The sequence below is a fragment of the Zootoca vivipara genome, chromosome Z1 (genome assembly GCF_965207765.1).
Source record: "Zootoca vivipara chromosome Z1, rZooViv2.hap1.1, whole genome shotgun sequence".
NCBI lineage: Eukaryota > Metazoa > Chordata > Lepidosauria > Squamata > Lacertidae > Zootoca > Zootoca vivipara.
In genome coordinates, this window is record NC_142583.1 from 52,436,424 (window position 1) to 52,461,358 (window position 24,935).

The 24,935-nt window shown below is 44.3% G+C and overlaps 1 protein-coding gene across 1 annotated transcript in view; it reads left to right on the forward strand.

Annotated features, from left to right (window-relative positions):
* DKK2 (dickkopf Wnt signaling pathway inhibitor 2) overlaps positions 1-24,725 on the forward strand; it is a 60,051-nt gene extending 35,326 nt beyond the window's left edge. The window contains exons 2-4 of the mRNA XM_035113453.3: positions 15,109-15,259; positions 17,267-17,416; positions 21,430-24,725. Of these exons, the coding sequence (XP_034969344.1) occupies positions 15,109-15,259; positions 17,267-17,416; positions 21,430-21,680 (552 nt within the window). The 3' untranslated portion in view covers positions 21,681-24,725. The remainder of the gene's footprint in view (positions 1-15,108; positions 15,260-17,266; positions 17,417-21,429) is intronic.
* Positions 24,726-24,935: the final 210 nt, after the last annotated feature.

Genomic DNA, 24,935 nt, shown 5'->3' on the forward strand with positions numbered 1-24,935 from the left:
ATACACCACCCTTCATCTCAAGATCTCAGGGTAGTTCTTAACATGAAAATACAAGGTAAAGGCACAAATAAATAGTCAAAACAAAAACAAAACCCCCTATTTCCCACAAACACATCCCAAAGGCCGTGGATTGTTAATCAGCTAAAGGTTGGATGGACATCAGTCATGGATACTTTAGTTGAGATTCTTGCTTTGTAGGGGGTTGGGAGAGGGGTCCCTTCTAACTATACAGTTATAATGCTTCTATGCCTCTAAGCCTTTGTACCATTTGTTGCCTTAGCCTGCGGTTGTGTTAAGGGCATTGAGTTTTGAGGACCTTCCCTGAATATCAAAGAGCAGAGACCTTCGGGTACTTTATCAACGAAGCGAATGTGAGTTCTGCCCCCCTGCCCCCAGAGCAATCAGTGTTTCACTCGCTTTGTTACACATACAAAGTGAGACGGATGTCTTACAATATAACAAATCATTACTAATGAATCGTGATATCTGACACTCAGTGCCGAAGAAGGATTTACAGACGTGCCTCTCAGCAGCAGCCGTTTCCTGTATTAGGAAGTCGGACTTTGTAGCAGGCATTCCCGTTCATTCAACTATCCCAAGAGTGTGAAATTTGGAATTAGCAGAGTTTGGAAGGAAGCTATCGGCTGCACTTGTGCCTTGGGCACTGAAAGTGAGAAGTCAATGTGTCTCTGGGGTTTGCGTTCCTTGACAATTTTCAGAACTGGCAAGAGAGTTCATAATCAGTTGCGTCAACTTTTATGACCTTTTGCCCCTTTTGTAATGCAGAATTAATAGTCAGCAGAGGAAGGGTTGGAAGGAGACTGGAATTTGGTCACTGGCATCTCCCCCCATATGGTCAGGTTTGCATAATAATAATAATAATAATAATAATAATACATTGAATATCTTCAATTCGCTACTTACTGAAATTGTTGAAAAACCACGTGGGTTCCAGCTCAACACTTCTGCTGATCCCAGCCATTTAGTCCATGAAAATGGCTGGGATGATAATTATCATTTTTATATTCAGTAGATTTTCAGACCATGGGAATATAGACATTTGCAAAAATAGCCATGAATAATGTAGAGGATGCTGATGATTCAATTTATTACCTGCCTTTCACCCTAAGGTCCTAAGCAGGTTATGACATTGAAACACAACTTTACAACACAACATTAAAAACAGTTTAAAGCAACTAACAGAAATAAGGTGGGTTCTAAAAAATATACACCTCAAGTGTCAAAAGCCAGGACAAAGAGGTGTATTAGATGTGTATGTTATAGTGTACACTATCACAGAGGTACAGCCTGGTCCCTTTATATTAACAGATAATTTTATTGAGCATCTACTGTTGGTGTAGATACTGCAATACAACTGTGTGGCCATTTATAGAATGTGCAGTAGTATGAAAAAGCACAATTTGTGTGATCTGATGGTTCAGAGGAAAAGATATTAGGTTGGAACGTCTGAAAAGCTCCTCTTGGAGTGTTGCGGAATCATCCAAAACAGATACAGTCATACCTCGGTTTAAGTACGCTTCGGTTTGAGTACTTTCAGTTTAAGTACTCCGCGGACCCGTCTGGAACAGATTAATCCACTTTCCATTACTTTCAATGGGAAAGTTCGCTTCAGGTTAAGTTCGCTTCAGGTTAAATACTCCACGGACCCATCTGGAACGGATTAATCCACTTTCCATTACTTTCAATGGGAAAGTTTGCTTCAGGTTAAGTACGCTTCAGGTTAAGTACTCCGCAGACCCGTCTGGAACGGATTAATCCACTTTCCATTATTTCAATGGGAAAGTTCGCTTCAGGTTAAGTACGCTTCAGGTTAAGTACTCCACGGACCCGTCTGGAATGGATTAATCCACTTTCCATTACTTTCAATGGGAAAGTTCGCTTCAGGCTAAGTATGCTTCAGTTTAAGTACTCTGTGGACCCGTCTGGAACGGATTAATCCACTTTCCATTACTTTCAATGGGAAGGTTCGCTTCAGTTTAAGTACGCTTCAGTTTAAGTACTCTGCGGGCTATCTGGAATGGACTAATCCACTTTCCATTACTTTCAATGGGAAAGTTTGCTTCAGGTTAAGTACAGACTTCCAGAAGCAATTGTGTACTTAAACCGAGGTACACGTGCACTCACAGGAGCCTCTGCAGGTGGCAGGATTCACAGTAAGCATTTTAAAATTGGCCTATTCAATGATAAGAAGAGTAGAAATGGGGAACCTCTGGTTGCGGACTAAACAGGATAGTTAAGAGGCCTAACAACCTACTTTCCTCATGCTATACTACTGCTTGCTTTTGTGATGTTAAAACTCAGCTGGGGTGTCTCTCTTGCTGGAAACTCAGCACTGTCACTCTAGGGATCCAGCCAAATCTTTTATAAATTACCTTACACAGGTGATCTATATACACTTTCCCTCACAAGAGATTGTCGTAAGAAATGGAGGGAGAAATATGGTTCACTCTGCATTTAAAAGCTTGTATGTGGATCAGAAGCCAGCTGTCAATTACTTTCTGAATTCTACAGGGCATTTTTAGTTTAAGAAAATGCACATAAAATGCTTGGTTTTTTACCCAACTAAGTCCAGTCCAAGTAAACCAACTGAAACGAATAAACCTAAGTAAGTCATTAATTTCAATGGGTCTGTTCTGAGTATTAGCGGTATTGGATACAACACACGTATTTTACAGAAAAATGCAAACAGTAAAATATCTTTTATGGGGAAACACACTGAAAAGCATACAAAAATACAAATTTAAGGAAAGAATTCAAAAATTAGGGAAAGGCAAATAAAATTTAAGGTGGTGTGTTGTTTTTTTAAAAAAGCAATCTGAAAAAGAAGTAGATGGAATGGACTTATGGAGCTATATAAAACTGGCACAGAATGGAAAGAGGCTGGTCTTCCCTTCTCTGATCTGTTGTTTCCTTGGGGATTCATAAAGCAGCACATTTGAATGAAATTGCATCACAATAACCTTTCCTTGGTTTTGAAGAAATGCAGCAGTTGCGTTCTTTCAGGCAGAGTTGTCTGAGGGGTGGTAAATAAGCACAAAAGGATGAATGCACAATTGGGCCACCCACCGGACAATAAGAGTGACCAGTGTGAAAACAAAAAAACAACAACGGATATTTATTCTACAAAGGAACAACCCTTGGTCTGATGTTGTGCCAAACCCAGAGGATTTGGGACTTTTTAAAGAAGAAATGACTGAACATTGACTAGTTTCAAAGACATCCAAGAGGGAAGACGAGGTTCCCAAACGGAACTTTCAAGGAATATTGTTTTGAGAAAGCCAGTATGCTGAAGCAGATCAAAAGGCTATTGTAAAAGAGCAGAAGCTGAAGTGTACTGAAAAAAGAGCCATTGCAGTTGAGATCAGAATGCAACATCAGACAGTATTTCCACATTTTAATTCATTGAATGTATTTGAAACACCCTGGCGCCTAAGGACAGGCAGTAATACTTAAAGCAACCCAGTAAAATTTTGCACTTAAAAACACTAATAAAAAACAACCAAGACAATATCTAATAAAACCATGACAATTGAAATGCAAAAATAATAATTATAATTAGCGTTATGTACATAAAAGTAAAATGACCTGCTTTTAATTATTGCATTTATATCCCATTGTGGGCTACCTTGGACTAAGAAGGGCTGTAGCTCAGTAGCAGAGCACACGTTCTGCAGGCAGAATGTCCCCTGCCTCTGAAAGTGTGGCTTTGAAAAACTCATTTCTAAACCCTAGATAAGCAACTTCTAGTCAGTAAAGAAAATGAGGTAGATAGACCAGTATTCCAACTTTCACAGAGGTAAAATATATATTTATTGCTCCATTCTCTTCTGCCTCTGGCCCCACCCAGCACTGGCCCCTGGTATGTTGCTCAGAAGGGAATGTGGCCCTTGGGGTGAAAAAGGTTTCCTACCCCTGGTCTAAGTGTCTGACTCTCAGCCATGAAGCACAGTGAACAACCATGAGCCAGTCATCATCCCCCAGCTTAGCAGGGCTGCAATAGGACTCAATGGGTAGAAAGAATTGTGTTGTATGCTGGACTGAGCACCAATAAACATATGTGTGTCAGTTTTGCTGCTCTTTAATTTCAGAGTTTCACTTATCTAGCTGTGATTTCTCCAAACTACATTCTCATGTTCCCATTCGACCTTCATTACCTTGCCAAAAAGTTTCACCACCAGACTTGATTATGTGACAACAATCTCCCATGTGTACAACTAGCCTGGAATGTATTTTGTGAGTTCCTCTTGTTGAGAAGCAGGGACAAAGGCCGTTGTGGTTTCATTTAGATTTCTGTTTCTTCCATCTATCTATGCCTAGCTAAATAAAGTTGTCTGAGGAAAGATTTTGTAGTGTTGAAAAGCGAAATGCAGCACTGCAAACTGTAACATCAACATTGTGATCTTGCTATTCTTCGTTTTGCTGTAGAAGATTGTTGAGCTTCACCTCTTCATTAAAAGGGTTTAGGGAACCTCAGGCCAGGGGTTGAGTGTGGCCCACTAAGTCTTTCTAGCTGCCCCTTGGAAATCCCATACCTCTCAACCTCCCTGATTTGAGCACGACACCCCAGAATCACAGAAGCCATCCTGGCTTCTGATTGGATCCCGGAATGTCCTAATTTTGGTCCGCTGCTCTGTCACAAGTCAGCAGGCTCGCACCAGAGCGCTGGACCAAACAATCCTCATTTCTTGGTCTCACACTTTTGTGTGAATCAGCTGGCTCACACCAGAGCATTAGACCAAAAGATGGTTGTTTTTTGGTCCTGCATGCTCCCACAAGAGCTAAGGAACACAAAAAAACCGAGCACCCCAATTTTGATCACTGGGATGTTAGAGGGCATGAAATCTCCCCAGGCCACACCTCTCATTGGTGCTGGTTTGCACCCCAAGGGTTTTTGCCTGACTGGAATATGCCCTTTGATCACGTTGCTTGCTTGTCTGGATGGAGGATGGAGATAGGTGTGTGCAGGCATGTACGATATTAGCTACTGCACAAAAGGAAAATCCACACTTGCTGTTCTGCCTGCTTTTGCCTCTGGTCCTGCCCACCACTACCATGGGACCCTGGGAGGTTGTCTAGAGAGAAATCTGGCCCCCAGACTGAAAAAAGATTTCACATTATAGAAGCTTTGAGTTGTCCGAGGCCTTTTAAGCAATCTTGTCTAAGAGTTCGGTAGAGGCTGACACATGAGGGAAAATGGGGCACTGCCCTACCGACTTCAGTCCGCCCTCAGCCAGTCCCTACTTTGCTGCCTTCCTACAATTAGTCAAGGTGTGTGGGCTGGGGGTGGGGGTGGGGGTGGCCCTGCCTACCAGCTTCCTTCCCTAAGTCCTTCCTTCCCTAAGTGTCAGTGTTGCTCCTTGTAGGATTCAGCAGAGAGGATGGTAGAAAAAACTGAATTAGTGTTGCCCTCCTTGCCCTCCACCCCACCAGTCTCAATGGGTGCCAGCCACCACTGCAGCAGTCTGCTCATTGCAGGAAATGCAGAACTAAAGCATCCCCAGCAGACGGTGGTCTTGCCTCTGCTTGAGAGCCTTGGGCAGAGGCGAGCCCATCACCCCTTTAGGTAATAGGTTCCACCATAGGTTCCATCCTCTCTTATTGTCAAGCCATTTCTCCTAACATTCAGCTGTAATCTACCTTTGTGTAACTTTAAATGCAAAAGAGGAGCCTGCTGGATGAGGCCAGTGGCCCGTCTTGTCCAGCATTCTGTACTCATAGTCGCCACCCAGGGCAGATCTATACGGGGGGGGGGGCACCTATAAATATGCCATAAATTAAATCATTGTAACAAAAGGAAAAAACCCTATGTAAAACCGCATAGAAAGGTTTTGTGCTCTACAGCACCATCTGGTGTTGCATGTTTATAAAGCATTTAAATTGCTGTTTCTTAACTAATGTAGCTGAGTCACCAGATACCGGTACCTTCTCCAACGCTAGTCACTGGGGAACAACATCAGGGCTACTGACGTTGAGCCCTGCTTATGGGTTTCCCCAGAGGCATCTGGCTGACACTGTGGGAAACAGAATGCTGAACTAGGTAGGCCTTTGGTTTGATCCAACAGAGCTGTCCTTTCATTCTTATGTTCTCCCAAAGCAGCATGCTGACTGTTCAAAGTGCCAGATCTAACTCTAGGCCAGATGATAAATAACCACTCAGAGATTAAACTAAAAAGCTAACTAGCAGATGGGGGATGGGTGGGAGAGGAAAAAGCAGAGATGAAAGACCAGTAAGATTATTAAAAGAAACAAAACCTGGATGGGGAACAAAGTGCACAGACAAGCTTCATCTTTCAGTGACTCTTTGGTGAAGCACTCAGACATGACATATAAATAAGTGATAAAGTCTTCTTGTCACAGTGGGTATTACCCTCCCTCCCATGACTTCTAGAGCATTATGTGACTGTCGGTGACAATTATAGTGGTAATAGTTTATGCTTTTAACAACATGCGTTGTACAGACATAGTCTGAAAATGCATCCCAAAAATTGTGATCAGCTCTGCAGAATCTAGGTAAAGGTACTCCTGACCGTTAGGTCCAGTCGCGGACGACTCTGGGGTTGCAGCGCTCATCTCGCTTTACTGGCCAAGGGAGCTGGCGTACAGCTTCTGGGTCATGTGGCCAGCATGACTAAGCCGCTTCTGGCGAACCAGAGCAGCGCATGGAAACGCTGTTTACCTTCCCACCAGAGTGGTACCTATTTATCTACTTGCACTTTGTGCTTTCGAACTGCTAGGTTGGCAGGAGCTGGGACCGAGCAAGGGAGCTCACCCCGTCACAGGGATTCGAACTGCTGACCTGATCGGCATGCCCTAGGGTCTGTGGTTTAGACCACAGCGCCACCCGCATCTAAGGGACACATAATTTCGCTCCTGTTTGCTTTTTCTCCTGGCCATGAATTATCTCCTGGGAGGATTTATTTAGGCAACCCACTGCAAGAGGAGCACCTCTCTTGATTGTCGTCCTGATTGTCCTTTGGAATTACCATAAGTCATAGTACTAGACATGGGCATTCAAGTAATTATAACGTACCACTAATAAGAGTTAGACAAACCACAGTGGTTTCCAGTCAGTTCTTTTGTGGCTCAGTAACTATGTTATTTCCCTGTACGAAAACCAGGAAATAGCTGCACTTTATCAGAAGCAATGTGGTCTTGTGAGAGGAATAAATGTCCACCACAGGCAAAACTGAGATCATCAGACTCATTTTCACTTGGTACTTTGTCAAAATGTCACCTCCAGTCTCCAGAAACCATTAAGCATACTACCTACTTTTTTCCTATAATAAGAGGCAAATTCATTATTACTTTATATTCCTTTAAGAAAACTGATTAATAAGCAGCCAGATCTTCCAAGTGTCCATATTTTCTAGGGACATCCCTGATTTAGAGAAACCATCCCGGTTTCTGATTTGATCCCGGAATGTCCCACTTTTCCTTAGGATATCCCTATTTTCATTGGAGAAATGTTGAAGGGTATGGAGTTATCTGACCCCCGAGCCATCTGAAGGCAATCCTGTATAGGGAAGTTGTTGTTTTTTGTTAATGTTTAATGTTTTATTATGTTTTCATATATGTTGGAAGCTGCCCAGAGTGGCTGGGGAAACCCAGTAAGATGTGTGGGGTATAAATAATAAAATGTATCATTATGGAATGGAACGGTCCCTATTTTCATCGGAGAAATGTTGGAGGGTATGAGCTGCAACTAACACAATGCTATTTACGTTCTACTAAAGAGAGGCAGAAGGAATAAAAGATAGGCTTTGGAATACAAACTAACTGTGAGTTCTGGATTCTGCCAAAGGTTTTCCGTTTGAACCACGTGAACATAGCAGTAGTCATCCTTGGAGGCTTTTTGAGCTTGATTTCCACAAGTTGAATTCTGCAATTAAAGCACATTCACACACACACACTCACACACACACACACAATCTTATATAATTCCGCTTCATGGAGAAAGACCTTGCAACCCTGCTTCTTCTGGCTTCTAAGGGTCAATCTACATATTCTCCTGATCAACAGTACAATCTTTACACAGGAGAGATGATGTGTCCTACTTTACAGGAACAATCCTTGATCTGAAGGGCTTTTAGGAACAGCCCTCTCTTTGAAGAAGTCTTCTGCTTGAAGGCCTGCCCAATTCTGGTCCTGCTGGAAGACAAAAAACCATAAGGCCTCAAGATCAGGAGTGGTGGTGTGCAGGGCCAGCTCTAGGCCCGCTCCTGGTGGCGCGGGGCGCCAGGCCACCAGGGGCGCCGCGGCTGAGGCTGCCCCAGGCGCACCTCTGCTGTTCAGCGGCTTCAGGCCGCTTTCCGGAGGCGCGCGGGCCTGGGGCCGCCTCCGCCGCACGCAGGGGCGTCGCAACAGTGTAGCATGGCCCGCCACGCTGAGAAATGGGGCAGGGGGGCGCCGAAGGGATCTGGAGTGCCAGGGCGCCGGGTATGCTTAAGACGGCCCTGGTGGTGTGGATCTGCAGCAATATCGGGGGCACTGTTTCCACTTACCGGGGTGTGTGTGTGTGTGTGAGGTGAGGCAGCAATGAAGTTATGGTCTGTGCAGGCCCACCAGCAGAGCCAATACATCACTTCCATTGGTACACCCATACACCCTGACCTGGTTCTCAACCTGCTCCTTCCTCCAGTAAACAGCAGTGAGGCTATTGCTACAGCTCCACGCCACTGGGTGAGCCTTCTGTGGCTAAGGCTGGCCAGACTGAGCAGGGGCACTTGGTCATGTTGACATCACCTTCTCCACTAGGGTGAGATGCATTGAATTTCTGTTTAAAAGAAGAGAGCAGTGATTTCTAAGTTTGCATCTATCCACGTGAATCAGCATTTACAAAATATATGCAAATCTGCGTCCTCTTTCTTCTTATTGTTTTTGGTGACGCTTTCCCACTCTTTTTTGGCAATGTGGCTGTCTTGGGGTAAGAGTGTTGTCTCATACAGTGGTACCTCGGAAGTCGAATGGGATCCATTCCAGAAGTCTGTTTGACATCCAAAACGTTCGGAAACCAAGGCACGGCTTCCAATTGGCTGCAGGAAGCTGCTACAACCAACCGGAAGCGGCAGAAGCCACGCAGGATGTTCGGGTTCCAGAGAACATTCGCAAACCGGAACACTCACTTTCGGGTTTGTGGCATTCGGGAGACAAAACGTTCGACTCACAAGGCATTCGGGATCCAAGGTACGACTGTATGTCTACTCTGAAATAAATAGCATTGAATTCATTGGGACTTACTCCATGAGTATAGGATGGCGACCTAAGTGGGGATCAGAGGCGGATTTAGGGCAGTGTGACTGGTTCTGCTGCACTGGGCACTGAGCCTAGGGGGCACCACTGGGCATTGCAACTATGATGTAGTGGATTGAGCAGAAGAGAAGGCAAGCGGCAGGGGGTGTCAAATTTTGGCCTCACACAGAGCGCCGCTGAAATTTGAAAGACCAAAGTCTGTCCCTGTAGGGATGATTTGTAATCCAATCCATGAGGAAGCCTTTACACAACTCACATGATTCTGACTTTTTGGCTGGATTATGGTGAACGGGTGGGTGGGGAGCTGTGTGACTTCACCCTGAATTCACTGTTCTTGCAAATATGCTTTCTTTCACTGCAAGCTCTTTATAGCTGAAGTATGTCGCAAACACTCCTCATGTACGAGCAAGGGAGACAAGACTCCAACATCTGATTGTTTTAAAATACAGATACGAAGTAAAAGCTTTCCAGGGAGTCTCTGGGGAGTTTTTTCTCTCATTCTGTGCCATGGCATGTACTTTTTGGACCATTCCTCAAGGAATATCGTGTGCCAGCCAAGTCATGAAGAGACCTAGACATGAAATGAAGAAGGGGCCTCTAGCAATAGCATCTTAAGTTGTGCTTGTAATATCAAGGGCTTTGAATGAACCATAAGGATACCCCGGGGAAATTATAAAGTCATAAGGCAAAGCCAGAAGTCCTGGATGCAAGCAGCAGCCAGTCTGTGGTAAAATGAACCAATCTATTTTCCATTTCCAAATACAGTACTAGCAATAACAACAGTTAGATTTGTTGGAAAAGATCTCCATGAAGCTCAAAAGCTTATGTGTTCCCACTAGCAGAACTTGTAACCCATCACTCTAAGAGAGCTGGTTTCCTAACACATCTCCCTCACAAATATTTATCTTTCCGCCTGGTGTCTTTATCTTTCCATAGATATTTTCAGAAGGTTTATGTCAAGTGACCTGAAAGGGAAAGGTCTGCCACAGGGGATATTCTTGCCATGTCAAGAACAGGCCTGCCATCTTTCTGATCTTTCTAATTATGACTGCATAGCAGTGGTAGGAAACCTCTTTCTGCTCGAGGGCCACATACCCTTCTGGGGTCCACATGACAGTGGTGGGCGAGGGGGAAAAAATGGGCGGAGAAATAAATGTGAATTTTACCCTTGTACATAAGGCAGGTTTTTATCCACACTTACATCCTGTCTCTGTGCTCCATTCAGGCAATCAAGTGATGTGATCAGAATTCATCCAGCTAAGCAGAAACATTCAAGGAAGGTGCAACACAGGACCAGCAAGGCAGTGTAGCATGGCCCTTCTTATGGTCTTATCAGGTTGCATGGCATAACGCTCAACTGTCCTAGGAAAACCGGGACATCCTCTCTCTTTTTCACGTGAGAGCATGGCAGCCATTTTGGGTACCACAAACTCACTCCGAAACAGTGCTTTGGGGGCCCCCACAATCTTTTATTATTCTTATTATTTGGTTATACAAAATTAAAATTATAATAATACCACAAAACATCCACAATTAAAAGATCCCTCTGAATCTCTGGACTTTCCACCTTCCCCTCCATGGTTTCTGTTGTTAAACCTTTTCTACTGCATCTTTTTTCAATGATCCATACTCCTTTATATTCATGTCTCTCGTTACAATACAAGTGTTATTGCAATACTGCTAGTGTTTTCAACTACATACAGTGGTCTCCAAGATAAATTATAATCCCCCCCCCATTTCTTATTAACGTTTTGGTCTTCCTTGTCCCTGAGCATTTCGGCATAGTCCAACAATTTAATTTGCCACACTTCTCTGGTAGGGACTTTATCTTCTTCCCATCTCAGGGGCAGGGGTGGAGGAAGGGGGGTGCGGTGGGTGTGCTCCACCCCAGGTGTCACCACAGAGGGAGGTGACAAAATGCCGGGCAGCACTCACCGTGGGGCCTGCAGTGCACCCGAGCCACGCATTTCTCCTGGGAGAGACACAGTGGCTTGGGCGCGTGCGGGTTCCGCACTGCCTAAACGGTCCGCCCGCTGCCTCCCCCCGAGCTGTAGGGCGGCTGAGTGGGAGGAAGCAGGCAGACTCCTTGGAGGCCCCACGGTGTGCCCCACCCTCGCCCCGCCCCAGGCAGCTTCCCCCACAATCTCACCCAGGTTATGTGGCTCACATGGGAGCACAGTCCCGGAAGACAGTGCCCTGGTTTGTCACCTCGTTGACACCTGTGTTGAAAGGTATGACATGGGTGTCTTGTTTGTGTGGAGTCCCTACACAGGAGCGGGTGGTGCTCATGTGTTCAACCACAAAAGACAAGACTCCACAATATGTGCTGTACACCTTTGACAATTGCTTTCTTACTTTATGGACTAGCAATATTACAAGCATTATTGTTGGAATGAACTCTTTCATACCTTTGAACTTCCTACAGTATTCTATGGGAGCAAGGGACTTGATTTGAATTTTGAAAATTCAAATTTTGAAAATTAGTAATTTGAAAATTACTAATTTTGAAAATTAGTTTTGGTTTAGTTTATATTTAATAATCATGCAATATTGAGACAATTATCAGCTGGTCACGTCTGTTTTGTGGCTGAGTACGTTTATACGTGATCTTGGTTTCTTTGTGTGTGACACTGGGGTGCTCATGTGTTGGCATTTCTAAGCAGACAAGCACACTCCACTGGCAGAAAGAAGTTTCTATACTGTGGACAGGGCTCAAAGTGCTGCCTTGCTCCATAGTCACCATGGAAATGCCCTGCATGTGAGCAATACAGGAATAGAGTTGAAAGAGCACAACAAAAACGAAAACAACAGGATGGTGCTAAATATTTGATAGAATTAAGTTTATATAATCACAGAGAGCCCTTTCCCAATATTGCCACACAATTTGCAGTGCGATCCTAGTAAGAAGAAAACCCTCTTGAATTCAGTGGGGATTTCTCCTCGGTACATTTCCAGCCATAAGGTTAGATATGTGAACCCAGCAGACAATAACAGGGCAGTACTTGCTAATTTATGGTTATTGGGGGATGGACAGACGACAGACTTTTTCATGATTTATAGCTTTTGATGGCTGAGCTCTTGTATACGGACTGGTTTCTTTTGCTGCATGAGAATATCAAGATGCTTCATGAGAAATTAATATATTCCCAGTAGTTTGAGACACCACCAAAGAACAGCTGGTTCTCTTAAATCCAACATCTACAGGCAGATTGTTGGAATATAGATCAAACTCCACCCTGTTAAGAGAGTGGAGGGGGGTCATAAACCAATGACACAAACCAATGAAATCTGTAATGGAAAGTTAAGGCTCCCTCCCCAATATTTTTCTTTCATTCACACAAACATTTTAAAAAATCTATCCATCTAGTCATTTCAGCTTCTTGAGTTAATAACAAGGCCTTGCCAACAACTCAAGAAGCCACGGTGATTAGATTATCTTTTAAAAACACTCTATTTTTAATATTTTTTTAAAAAAATGAATCTTCTGAGTGTCTCTTACACTCTCCTCATAGTGTTTCCTGCTCTCTTCCAATTAAGAAGCACCCTGCTGGGATTCTCACGAGCCCACTGGTTCTCATTGCCAAATTTTCTAGATCAAAGACACTGTAATAAATTCAGATAAGTGTTTCAGCTTTATAATGTTTTGCCAAAATGGGGCTCGTTGGTAGAGGAGAAGATTTATGCGAGAATATTAGGAGGCATTTACATGTACAGAAACCGAAGAGGGTAAAATGCTGGAACTTAACTGATTAATAACATTTTCTATGCAACGTTAATAGCTTTTAAGTACTCATCTATGAATACAGTGGTACCTCGGTTTATGAACACAATTGGTTCCGGAGGTCTGTTCATAAACTGAAGCGTTCATAAACTGAAGCGAACTTTCCCATTGAAAGTAATGGAAAGTGGATTAATCCGTTCCAGACGGGTCCGCGGAGTACTTAAACTGAAGCGTTCATAAACTGAAACATGGGTGTAATTGGTTCCGGAGGTCTGTTCATAAACTGAAGCGTTCATAAACTGAAGCGAACTTTCCCATTAAAAGTAATGGAAAGTGAATTAATCCGTTCCAGATGGGTCCGCGGTGTTCATAAACCGAAAATTCATAAACCGAGGTTCCACTGTACAAAGCTTTTGTGGTTTGTCATTTGTTTCTAAATGTGGATCAGGGCCAGGACCATGTCAAATACAAGAAAGGGAAATCTGATTAATTCTGGTCTTTTTAAATGATAGGCATGCTGCATAATGGGAGCTCTGTTAATTTACCCAGATATTAAAGATTTGTGGAAAAACTGTAAGTTGGCTTCTTGCTAACTTCCTGCTGGCAAATAAATAGTAAATGTCACATTCCATGCGTGTGGATATTGCCATAAAATAGTTTAGTGACCAGTTAACACTCAGCTCTGTATTGCTTTATCTAAGTACCCAGGTATTGTTATCTTAGTCCTCTGTCTGAAAATGATGACGAATAGATGAGGCTAAAGGATCTGAAGCTGAATCAAGACACAAATGAAGTGGATGGGAAATTCTAAAGCCTGTGAATGTATTGTTGTTATGCTTGCACAGGGTGGGGTGCTCAGGGGCAGAGGAAGGGGGTGCGGTGGGAGCAGGCCACCGCGGGTGTCACCACTGAGGGGGGTGACAAAATGCCAGGCGGCACTCACTGTGGGACCTGCAGCGTGCCCGAGCCACACGTCTCTCCTGGGAGTGACACGTGGCTTGGGTGCCCACAGACGCCATGCTGCCCCAAACGGTCTGCCTGCTGGCTCCCTCCCAGCTGTAGGGCGGCTGAATGGTTAGAAGCAGGCAGACTCCTCGGAGGCCCCGCAGAGTGTCCTGCCCCAGCTCGCCCCACCCCGCAGGTGTCTGGCCCCGCCCCTAGATGTGCGCCGCCCATGTGCCCAATCGGCTTGCTCCCCACTGGTGTGTGTGTGTGTGTGTGTGCTCCCTCTGTCACAGCAGGTTCAAATCCTGAGGTTCTCCTGGATCCTACTTTGCTCCTGGAAAGCTAGGCAGCATAAGTGGCCAGGAGTCATTGGGATAAAATTATTGCTGGAAGCCAAATGCTCTACAAGCTGAACAAAGGCTGACAATTCTCACACACTTCCCTTGGAGTAATCCTGGTTGAAAGCATTAGGACTTGCTTCTGAGGACTACATACAGTATAAGGTTTCACAGTTTCTAGGAGAGTGTGGCATATCATTCTAAAGTCCCTTGTCACCACAACTTACAATACAATATACTTTATTCGACTGCGGAACCAATTGTGTTTGTAAACCGAGGTACCACTGTAGTTAGAAATGTGTGAAATTTGCACTATTTATTCCATTTGAAGAGCATGGGGTGTGTGTGTGCTTCTTTTTTTAAGGATGAGGACTCTGAATTCCTTGCTGTCATATTCTGGTTTATATGGATTTATTAATTGATGAATAATTTTGAGAGCAAATGAGTCTTGCCACTTGACAAAATGCTTTCAGCCCATGTTGTCTGCCTTACATTGGTTGGAGAAACACAAAATTTTTTCAGTCAAACAGAAATCCACCTGGCCCTGAATTGCTTTCTGATCCAATGCGACTCCATTTCTCTGATATTCTTCTAATACATGGAATACTTTTGGACTGCAAGTTTTTTGTGCCATCAGTTATGACCAATAAAGATTACAGGGTCATAAATCGAGGACTTGGAGTGCCATTAAACTTTTACAGTTTGAATGTCATTCAAGTTTAACATCTGGAATTACCCTGGGCTGCACTCTAACTTGTTTCTTCATTTGTTACATTTTATATTTGGCAAGGTATTATTAATAAAGCACTGCATTCTTTTCTTCCTACCACCCAGGCTTACCCTTGCACCAATGACAAGGAGTGTGAAGTTGGGAAATACTGCCACAGTCCCCATCAAGCGACGTCTGCCTGCATGATTTGTAGGAGGAAAAAGAAGCGTTGTCACAGAGACGGCATGTGCTGCCCTGGGAACCGCTGCAACAATGGTATCTACTATATGTACCACTTTGATGCCCTTTGAACAACATGGATGGCTCAATGTATTAACTCTCTGTCGATGCACAATCCACATACTCTAGAACTGCACAGTCAATAAGTAGGGAAGTCTAGAACAGGCATCCCCAAACTTCGGCCCTCCAGATGTTTTGGCCTACAACTCCCATGATCCCTAGTGGTCAGGGATGATGGGAACTGTAGGCCAAAACATCTGGAGGGCCGAAGTTTGGGGGTGCCTGGTCTAGAACAGCAAAAACTGATGTCTACAAGATCGATCGGGCAGTCAGTGTTTATTATGGCAAACAGCCAGCAGATTAAACCAGAATTTCTGCATAACTCTCTGCATAAACATTTAAAATGATCAATATGGGGTTTTATAATCAATATACAGTACTAATTATGTGTACTTGAAATACATGTGTCTACAGGATCTGTCTGTGGATTCCTCTAACCATCGTAGATATAAGCCCTCTTCAGGTGTTCAACCTGCGCGTGTGAGGGCTAAAGTGGGTAGGGGGTGGGGTGAATGCATTAACCCTGCCCCAGTACTGACAGGTGAGTCTCCTTCATCCCTGGCCTTTGCTTATTTAACATGAAGGTCTGAAAGGGACTTGTAAGTGCATTTGGCTAATCTCCTCCATATTAGAAACCCTCTTAAGGCAGGGTTCTCAGCGGCAAGGAAGCATGAAAGCAGGTTCTCTCAAACTGGAGACAGACCTAGTGAAGGGACGAGCCCTGTTGATTTGACAATGGCAAAACAAAGTAAAACAAAGTAAAATGAACCTTTTTTTTAAAAAATAAAAAAGGTTAGCTTGTCAAATTTGAAATACAGTGGTACCTCGGGCTACAGACACTTCAGGTTACAGACTCCGCTAACCCAGAAATAGTACCTCGGGTTAAGACCTTTGCTTCAGGGTGAGAACAGAAATTGCTTAGTGGCGGTGCAGCGGCAGCGGGATGCCCCATTAGCTAAAGTGGTACCCAGGGCCGGCCCTACGGCAAGGCTGGGGGGCGCAGGGCCGCCAGGGGGGCACCACGCTGCTGCGCCCGCCAGACAGCCGCGCTGGGAAACAAGGCAGGGGGGGCGCTGGAGGGATCTTTGCACCACGGCGCCAGGGCAACAGATATGCTTAAGATGTCCCTGGTGGTACCTCAGGTTAAGAACAGTTTCAGGTTAAGAATGGACCTCCAGAACGAATTAAGTTCTTAACCCGAGGTACCACTGTACTGTACCAAATATAAGCACCTATGTATTGATCATAGCTGCCAAGTCCGGATCGTAAAGATCCGGGATCGGCAGCGCGCTCATGGCCGGAAGTTGCATGACGCAACTTCTGGTGGCGCTTCGCCCTTCTATGGGCACCAGAAAATGGCGGCGCCAGAGCCGGAAGTCGCTTCCGCGCATGACCGAAAACACGTAAAAGCGACTTCCGCCGGCGCCGCCGCCATTTTCTGATGCCCATAGAAGGGCAAACCGCAACCGGAAGTCGCGTCACGCAACTTCCGGTCATGCGCGGAAGCGACTTCCGGCGCCGGCGCCGCCATTTTCTGGTGCCCATAGAAGGGCAAAGCGGCACCAGAAAAATGGCCGCCGGGAAGAAGCAAATTAAAGGGACAATGCCGGGATTTTCCGCCAAACGGGAGACCGCCGGGAAACGGTAAGAAAAAAGGGGTTTTCCCGGCGGATACGGGATACTTGGCAGCTATGGTATTGATTGTTAGATGAATCAATAGACAGATCCTGTAGACCTAACGTTTGATGCTTTGCTGTAGTTTTATAATTAGAAGCCTCCCAGAGTGGCTGGGGAAACCCAGTCAGTTGGGCAGCATTTAAATGAATTATTATTATTATTATTATTAACAATTAAAATCCCATCTTAGTCACAAACTCATGAGCAAAGAGGCTCTTCTCTGTGTCATTCTGTGAAAATTGTCCTCTGCCATGTTATTCCCCCAAGAACCCTTCCATTGTAACTCAATTCTATTCATCTTTCTAGGTATTTGTATACCAGTAACTGAGAGCATTCTTACTCCCCACATCCCAGCCTTGGAAGTACCTCGCAACAAGAAAAATAATCATTATCCCACTAAGGATTTGGGATGGCAGAATCTTGGGAAAGGGCAGACCAAGCTGACACACACAAAAGGTAAGGCCGTGTTGTCCATAAACTGCCTTGAAGAGATGGTCTTCTGAAAAGCTTTTTGCTTTGAAATGTTTAACATTGCCATGAGAGAGAGAGAGAGAGAGAGAGAGAGAGAGAGAGAGAGAGAGAGAGAGAGAGAGAGAGAGAGAGAGAGAGAGAGAGGCAGGCAGTATGGTGTCTAGTGAATCACAGTCTGATCCTGTGGCCGTATCTGGCTTCCCATTTTGTCTGCCCTCTTCCTCTGGGACTAATCCTCTGGGACTGATACCAAGTCAAATCATTGGTCCACTGAGCTCAGTGTTGTCCTATCTAGTAGCGGGTCTGCAAGATTTCCAACCTGAGCCTTTTCCAGCTCTACCACTGAGCTGCAGCCTCTTCCTCTGAAAGGAGAAAGGGAAGGCGAGCATCTTCTACCTTTCTCCTGTCACTGTTTACTCACTCAGAGACAGCAGGTAAACAAACAAGTAAACATGGAGGAGGAGCATCAGGGTGAGGGCATGATATCAGTTGGCAATGGGTTCCCTTGAGCAGGTGAACCAGCATAGCTTTGAGTTCAAATCAAACTCCATGAATGGTCTTGGGCACTTGCTCATATATTCTATTTAATTATTTGAAGCATTTCTATCATTTATCAAAAAAAATTCTAGCTGCGTACGAAATTATTAAAGACAATTAATGCAATGACAAGCAATAATTCAAAGATTAGTAAAAACTATATTGCACGGTAAGACCAAAAGCAGGTTAGAAATAAATCAATTTAAAGAAGGGGATAAAAAAATGCCATTGGAGGAACAGTGGTGAACTACTTTTCAGGGGTTAAAAAAGGTAAAGGGACCCCTGACCATTAGGTCCAGTCGTGACCGACTCTGGGGTTGCGCGCTCATCTCGCATTATTGGCCGAGGAGCCGGTGTATAGCTTCCAGGTCATGTGGCCAGCATGACAAAGCTGCTTCTGGCAAACCAGAGCAGCACATGGAAACACCGTTTATCTTCCCGCTGTAGCGGTTCCTTTTTATCTACTTGCATTTTGACGTGCTTTCGAACTGCTAGGTTGGCAGGAGCTGGGACCAAGCAACGGGAGCTCACCCCGTCGCAGGGATTCGAACCGCCGACCTTCTGATCAGCAAGCCCTAGACTCAGTGGTTTAACCACAGCGCTACCTGGGTCCCCTTTTTCAGGGGTTAGCCAAGCCAAAAAGAGACAGCTTAGTAAAAAAGAGACAAAGCCTTAGTAACAGCTTGTGTTGTACTGGTTTGATTCCTCTTAAGCATGCAACTTTTGAGTATGAAAGCTCATACTGTAATAAACAGGTTAGTGCCTAAGAGGAGCCAAGGAAGGGTGTGTGCACATCACAGAATTTGGGCGATTGGAAATGTGAATGACCTAAAAGTGCAGTCCTGCAATGCAAGTGCATTTACTCAGAAGAAAGCCCTGCTGCATCCTATGGGTCTTATACCCTGAAAAGTGAGCATATGATTGCAGTTATAGCCACCTATGCAAGTATTTGCAGCCTTTTGTTTAGACTAGGATTTTTTTTCTCTCTCTCTCTCTCCCTTCCCATTCCCCCATGTTTTCGTTCTGTTCCTCTGTGTACTTTTAAGAATTAAAACAGCATGCTCCCACTCCCCCCTTTTCAGTAAACATATTTACTGTGGAAAAGTCGTGCAGCACATTGCTTGAAAGGATCAAATGACACATTTGTAATGCACCTCTTTGGTACATAAACAAGACACCCACACCAAGCAAGAGAGCGATGGCTTGGAACAGCCCAAGGAGTGCCTCTGCAGAGACGTATCTTAACTGTGTGTGGCTACCTGATTTGAAAGAAGACTTCTCCCCACTTTTATGAAGTCCCGTGCCTTGGCAGTGGAAGCTTGTTTGTTTGTTTATGAGTATTTGTATTGCATCCAACGGTAATCCAGTTCCAAGAAGATTCGTTGAAATTAGTGAGCCTCAGTCACGTCTAGTAGTTTCAATGTGTCATCAGTAGGACAAACTTTGGCTACAACTCTTTATAGCCCATCCTTCCATGGCAATAACATATTTCTAAAAACCCTGAAATGCCATGTGAGTGTTTTGCAATGTGCATTTCGTAATCTTTACCGTAGTTTCACAGGATGCAGAGCTACTCCATTCTAGCATACTGAATTAATCAGATGCTCATATACAGCGATAGCAATACATACATTCAGCAATGAGTTTCCTTCATAAATATGACTGGAAAGAATGAGGTCTTTTTTAATTGATCAAAGCTGCAGTCTTAAGCACGCTTACCTGGATAGGCCCCACTGAAGAAATTTCTACCTCTCTTTCAAATCAGAACCAGTGAAGGCGGTGAATGTCCTGTGTGTGTGCCTCCACCCCTATTGTTCTGCCCAGACACTGAGGTCCAGTGCCGAGGGCCTTCTGGCGGTTCCCTCGCTGCGAGAAGCCAAGTTACAGGGAACGAGGCAGAGGGCCTTCTCGGTAGTGGCACCCACCCTGTGGAAGGCCCTTCCACCAGATGTCAAAGAGAAAAACAACTACCAGACTTTTAGAAGACATCTGAAGACAGCCCTGTTTAGGGAAGCTTTTGATGTTTAATAGACTATTGTATTTTAAAGTGCACCCAAAGTGTTGGGGAAACCCAGCCAGATGGGCGGAGTATAAATAATATATTATTATTATTATTATTATTATTATTATTATTATTATTATTATTATTATGGTTGGAGGATGGATGGCAGCTAGCAGATTGAGTTTGAATCCTGACAAGACAGAAGTACTGTTTGGGCGGGTGGGTGTGAAGGACTCCCTGGTCCTGAATGGGGTAACTGTGCCCCTGAAAGACCAGGTGTGCAGCCTGGGAGTCATTTTGGACTCACAGCTGTTCATGGAGGCGCAGGTCAATTCTGTGTCCAGGGCAGCTGTCTACCAGCTCCATCTGGTATGCAGGCTGAGACCCTATCTGCCTGTGGACTGTCTTGCAAGAGTGGTGCATGCTCTGGTTATCTCCCGCTTGGACTACTGCAACGTGCTCTACTTGGGGCTACCTTTGAAGGTGACCCGGAAACTGCAACTAATCCAGAATGCGGCAGCTAGACTGGTGACTGGGAGTGGCTGCCGAGACTACATAACACCGGTCTTGAAAGACCTACATTGGCTCCCAGTACGTTTCCAGGCACAATTCAAAGTGTTGGTGCTGACCTTTAAAGCCCTAAATGGCCTCGGCCCAGTATACCTGAAGGAGCGTCTCCACTCCCATCGTTCAGCCCAGACACTGAGGTCCAATGCCGAGGGCCTTCTGGCAGTTCCCTCGCTGTGAGAAGTGAGGTTACATGGAACCAGGCAGAAGGCCTTCTCGGTAGTGGCACCCGCCTTGTGGAACGCCCTCCCAACAGATGTCAAGGAAATAAACAACTATCTGACTTTTACAAGACATCTGAAGGCAGCCCTGTTTAGGGAAGTTTTTAATGTTTTATTCTATTTTTAATATTCCATTGGGAGACACCCAGAGTGGCTGGGGAAATATTATTATTATTATTATTATTATTATTATTATTAGTGACCTACATGCATAGAACTGGACTAGTAGTTTGGAATCTTAAACACACTTACTAGCATTAAATTCTGTGTCACCTTTGAGTAAACTTGCCTGGAAAAGGTGCTAAAGAACATAAAAAGAAGCTGCTGGATCAGGCCAGTGGCCTAGCTATGGTAGTCCAGCATCCTGTTCTCACAGTGGCCTGTGGGAAGCCTGCAAGCAGGACCTGGACACAAGAGCACTCTCTCACCATAACCATCATGTCCAGGAGCCATGAATTTGTCTAATCCTCTTTAAAGTCATCCACATTGGAGCCTTCCCATTGGTGGGTAAGCCTACAGTACAAAATTTCATTGCAAGTCCCACTTCTGGCATAGTTTCTCCCTCAACTGTATTGTGCTGTGAGTTTTTTTTAATATATAAAGCCCATGTTTGATTCCTTTCCGTGCTCTTCTTCCCTGTATATTAACTATGCAGTTGCTTTTTTTTTTAGGCCACGAAGGAGACTCCTGCTTAAGGTCTTCCGACTGCACTGAGGGCTTTTGTTGTGCTCGCCATTTCTGGACCAAAATTTGCAAGCCCGTCTTGCACCAGGGGGAGGTGTGCACCAAGCAACGCAAGAAGGGGTCCCACGGCTTGGAGATTTTCCAGCGATGTGACTGTGCCAAAGGGCTGTCGTGCAAAATCTGGAAAGACGCCACTTACTCTTCAAAAGCGAGGCTTCACGTGTGCCAGAAGATCTGAAGGTGGACTGGGAGACTGTCATTCAGAGGCCGTGAAGAACTGGCAAAATGTACGCATCGCAGCATCGTCGAATGCAAGGATTGTAAATAAGAACCAAATGGCCGAAGTATGCATTGTTGTGGGAAGAAACAACATCCCAAACTGAATTATATTTCTGCCCTGGAGGTGAATACGGTGGCAGCTGGCCTTTCATTTGTGACGTGGTGCCTCTCTGCCAGACATTTGTGGAAAAGCGCTGTGCCAATGACATTTGACATTTAACTCATGTTTTTGACGTATGGCTTTGTGAATTCTCCACATTGGTTGTGGTTAGGTTCCCCCCCCCATTATGATTGTAAAATATTGCTATATGACATATTTACAACACAAAGCAGTGCTTTGCCAAATGACTTTTCTATCGGCACCTTCTTGGGTACCGAACAAAAAACCATCTTAGTAAAGTGAAGCTATCAGAGGCCAAAGGGGGGAATTACCATACATGTCTTTATCTGTTAACATTACCCATGAACAACCCAAGGCTGTCACTTGAATGAGAAAGCTTCTCCTGCCAAACAAGGGATACGTCTGGAAGATGCAATGCAAATGGAAAAATTTCACTCATTACACACACACACACACACACACGCCTGGCAAAATCTGCCTTGAACAGAGGTAATAAAGCAGAGATGATGTTTTCGATTTTCATGCTGTTAAGCATTTGGACCACAACACCCAAATAATTTAATCTTCATAGCCAATGGCTTCTGTTGGTCTCAGTTTACTGCTAGCACACAGGGGGCTAACAGAGAAAAAAAGCAAAGTGCCCATGAATGCATTCTGCGCAGAATTGTATACTGAGCTGCTAGCTGTAAATAGTGGGGAATTGTGGGTTGTATTGTGAACTATTTTTTCAGCTTTGCCTCCGGCTGGGGCATCCATTGTCCATTGACTGTGCATACTACTAAATAACAGCATCAAGAGGGCTTTCAGTACAGATCTTCTGTGGTTTGGAGACATTAAAATGAAAGCATCCTATGCCGGCAGCAACAGGGGGGAAATGGAAAAGAAAACGAGATGGACATGGAGGCACAAAGTGTGATCAGCAAATGGCATCACATGTTAAAATATAACAACTCAGACTTGCAAAGATTTGGAATGTGGATAGTATCACTTGCTGCTGGATTCCCATTGACTGTAGTGGATAACAGTGTTCACTATCACCGCCACAGTATTAATGGACTGACAAAGATGAATGGTGACCTGTTCAATCATTCCACCACCACCCTCCTAACACTCTTGCATTTTCTTTTACTATACTATACTTGTTTTTCAAATGTGTTATTTGTGTAAGCGCTGGAGCCTTGAAAAGGGGTAGGATCACTCTCCAGGAAATATTGTTGATTATTGGCATTCCCTTTTTAAATGCTACTCAGAGGCGGGGTGTGTGTGTCTGTGTGTGTTAGACTGAGTTTTTCCTGCTACCATGTGCCATTTGCAACAGCAGTGTGATCGTATCTATGTGAAAATGAAGCATCTGAAGCAGTCTAACGGAAAAGGGGTTCCCTGGCTATCTCACTTTCCATAAGCCATATTTTCCTGGCTTCCCGTAGCCACCTTATGACAACGTGCCATGAAAATTATGGTCTATTTGTAACCAGTATCGAAATTTCTCAGTAAACGCAAGCCTTATGCTACATTTTCTTTATCTCTATTTTTTTTAAAAAAAGGTAACTCTCATATATTTGTGAATAAGGAGAATGATTTATCATGTCATTATCGAACCAAAGGGTTGGAAGGTACCTAAAATTATCTAGGAGCATGTGTCTACACTACAAATAGAAACTGGATTTGAACCAGTCCATCTGCCATGGCTTCTTCACTAACTGTCCTTTAGGGAGAGTGCTGAGAATTATTTTAAGATTCCACTTTGATGGACTTCAAAGAAAGCCATGACAATGAAATGGTTTTAAGAGCATAGTGCCTATATATCCTGGGTTCAGCCCTTTGACCTCAGGCCTTAGTATCAACACCTATGCACAATATTCGGGATAATGTACACCCTCTCAGGCATGGGCAAGGAACCTGTGGCCTGCCTAGTGCTACTGGACTACCAATGGCCATCCTCCTTGACCCTTGGCCATGCTGTCTGGGGCTGATGGGTGTTGAAGTCCACCATCATTTGGAGGACCAGCAGCTTGGGGAGCATATTGAGTGAGAAAACAGTGGTGGGAAAATGGCAGACTGACCTCTCTCTTTCCATGCACAACTTCATTCAAAAATTCAGCCTTCTCATTGAAAAACAGCTAGGTCTTCATTTCTAGCATTTGTGTGCAACATGTAGTTTGCATGTAGATGGCAACATATCAGTAGCTAAGAACAGAAGCAAACTAACTAAGATTAGGTCAGAGGGATTTTGCCCATGGTTGTATTTTTCTAAATAATAATATTATTTACAAAGGACTATGTAAACTCCAAAAAGGAAAGGCTTAATTCTGTATCTCACTGGGACTTATTTTAAGGACTGAATACAGGAAACTGTAATTGGCTTACTTTAGTGGAGAGGTGGGAAACCTCTTCCACCTCTCTTACCATTGTCTCTGTGCTGCCTAGGGGTAGAGAGCCCCAGTTTCCTCTCCACTGCATCACATGGAGTACTACAGGTTTCCGCCAAGGCTCTACTGCAATGAAAACAAGACTAAGGCTGGAAAAATGTACAGTTTCAAGAAGACATTTTCATTTCTGAACGCCCTTAAGGGATGGAAGTGCGTATCTGAAATCCTTTTGCCTCTGTGAGACTACAGGAAGGAGTCGGTGTCCCTCAGCACAGCCAGAGTAAAGCTCCCACTCATTTAAGCGTTATCTGATGGCTTCTGCATGCCCTTCCCATAATTCTCCTGCAAGAACTAGCATTTGAAGTAATTTATTTACAGGAAATGTTTAATGAGATGTATTTTCTTATAGAAGATATTTCGTACAGAAAGCTTTTTGCAGCAAACTATACTTGCAACTTGTCGACTTTGTAATTTAGAAAGAAATGTATAAAAAGATTAAATATATTAAAATGTCCCTTTGCCCACATTTGTCTTTGTATTCTTTGCTCATTTGCTCACATTCGGGGTGTTGCCAATGCAGACTCTGTACCCACAGAGTCCTCTTCCACTGCTGAAATAATTAAAAAAAAACAAAGATCACTTAAGCCAGGCATCCCCAAACTGAGGCCCTCCAGATGTTTTGGCCTACAACTCCCATGATCCCTAGCTAACAGGACCAGTGGCC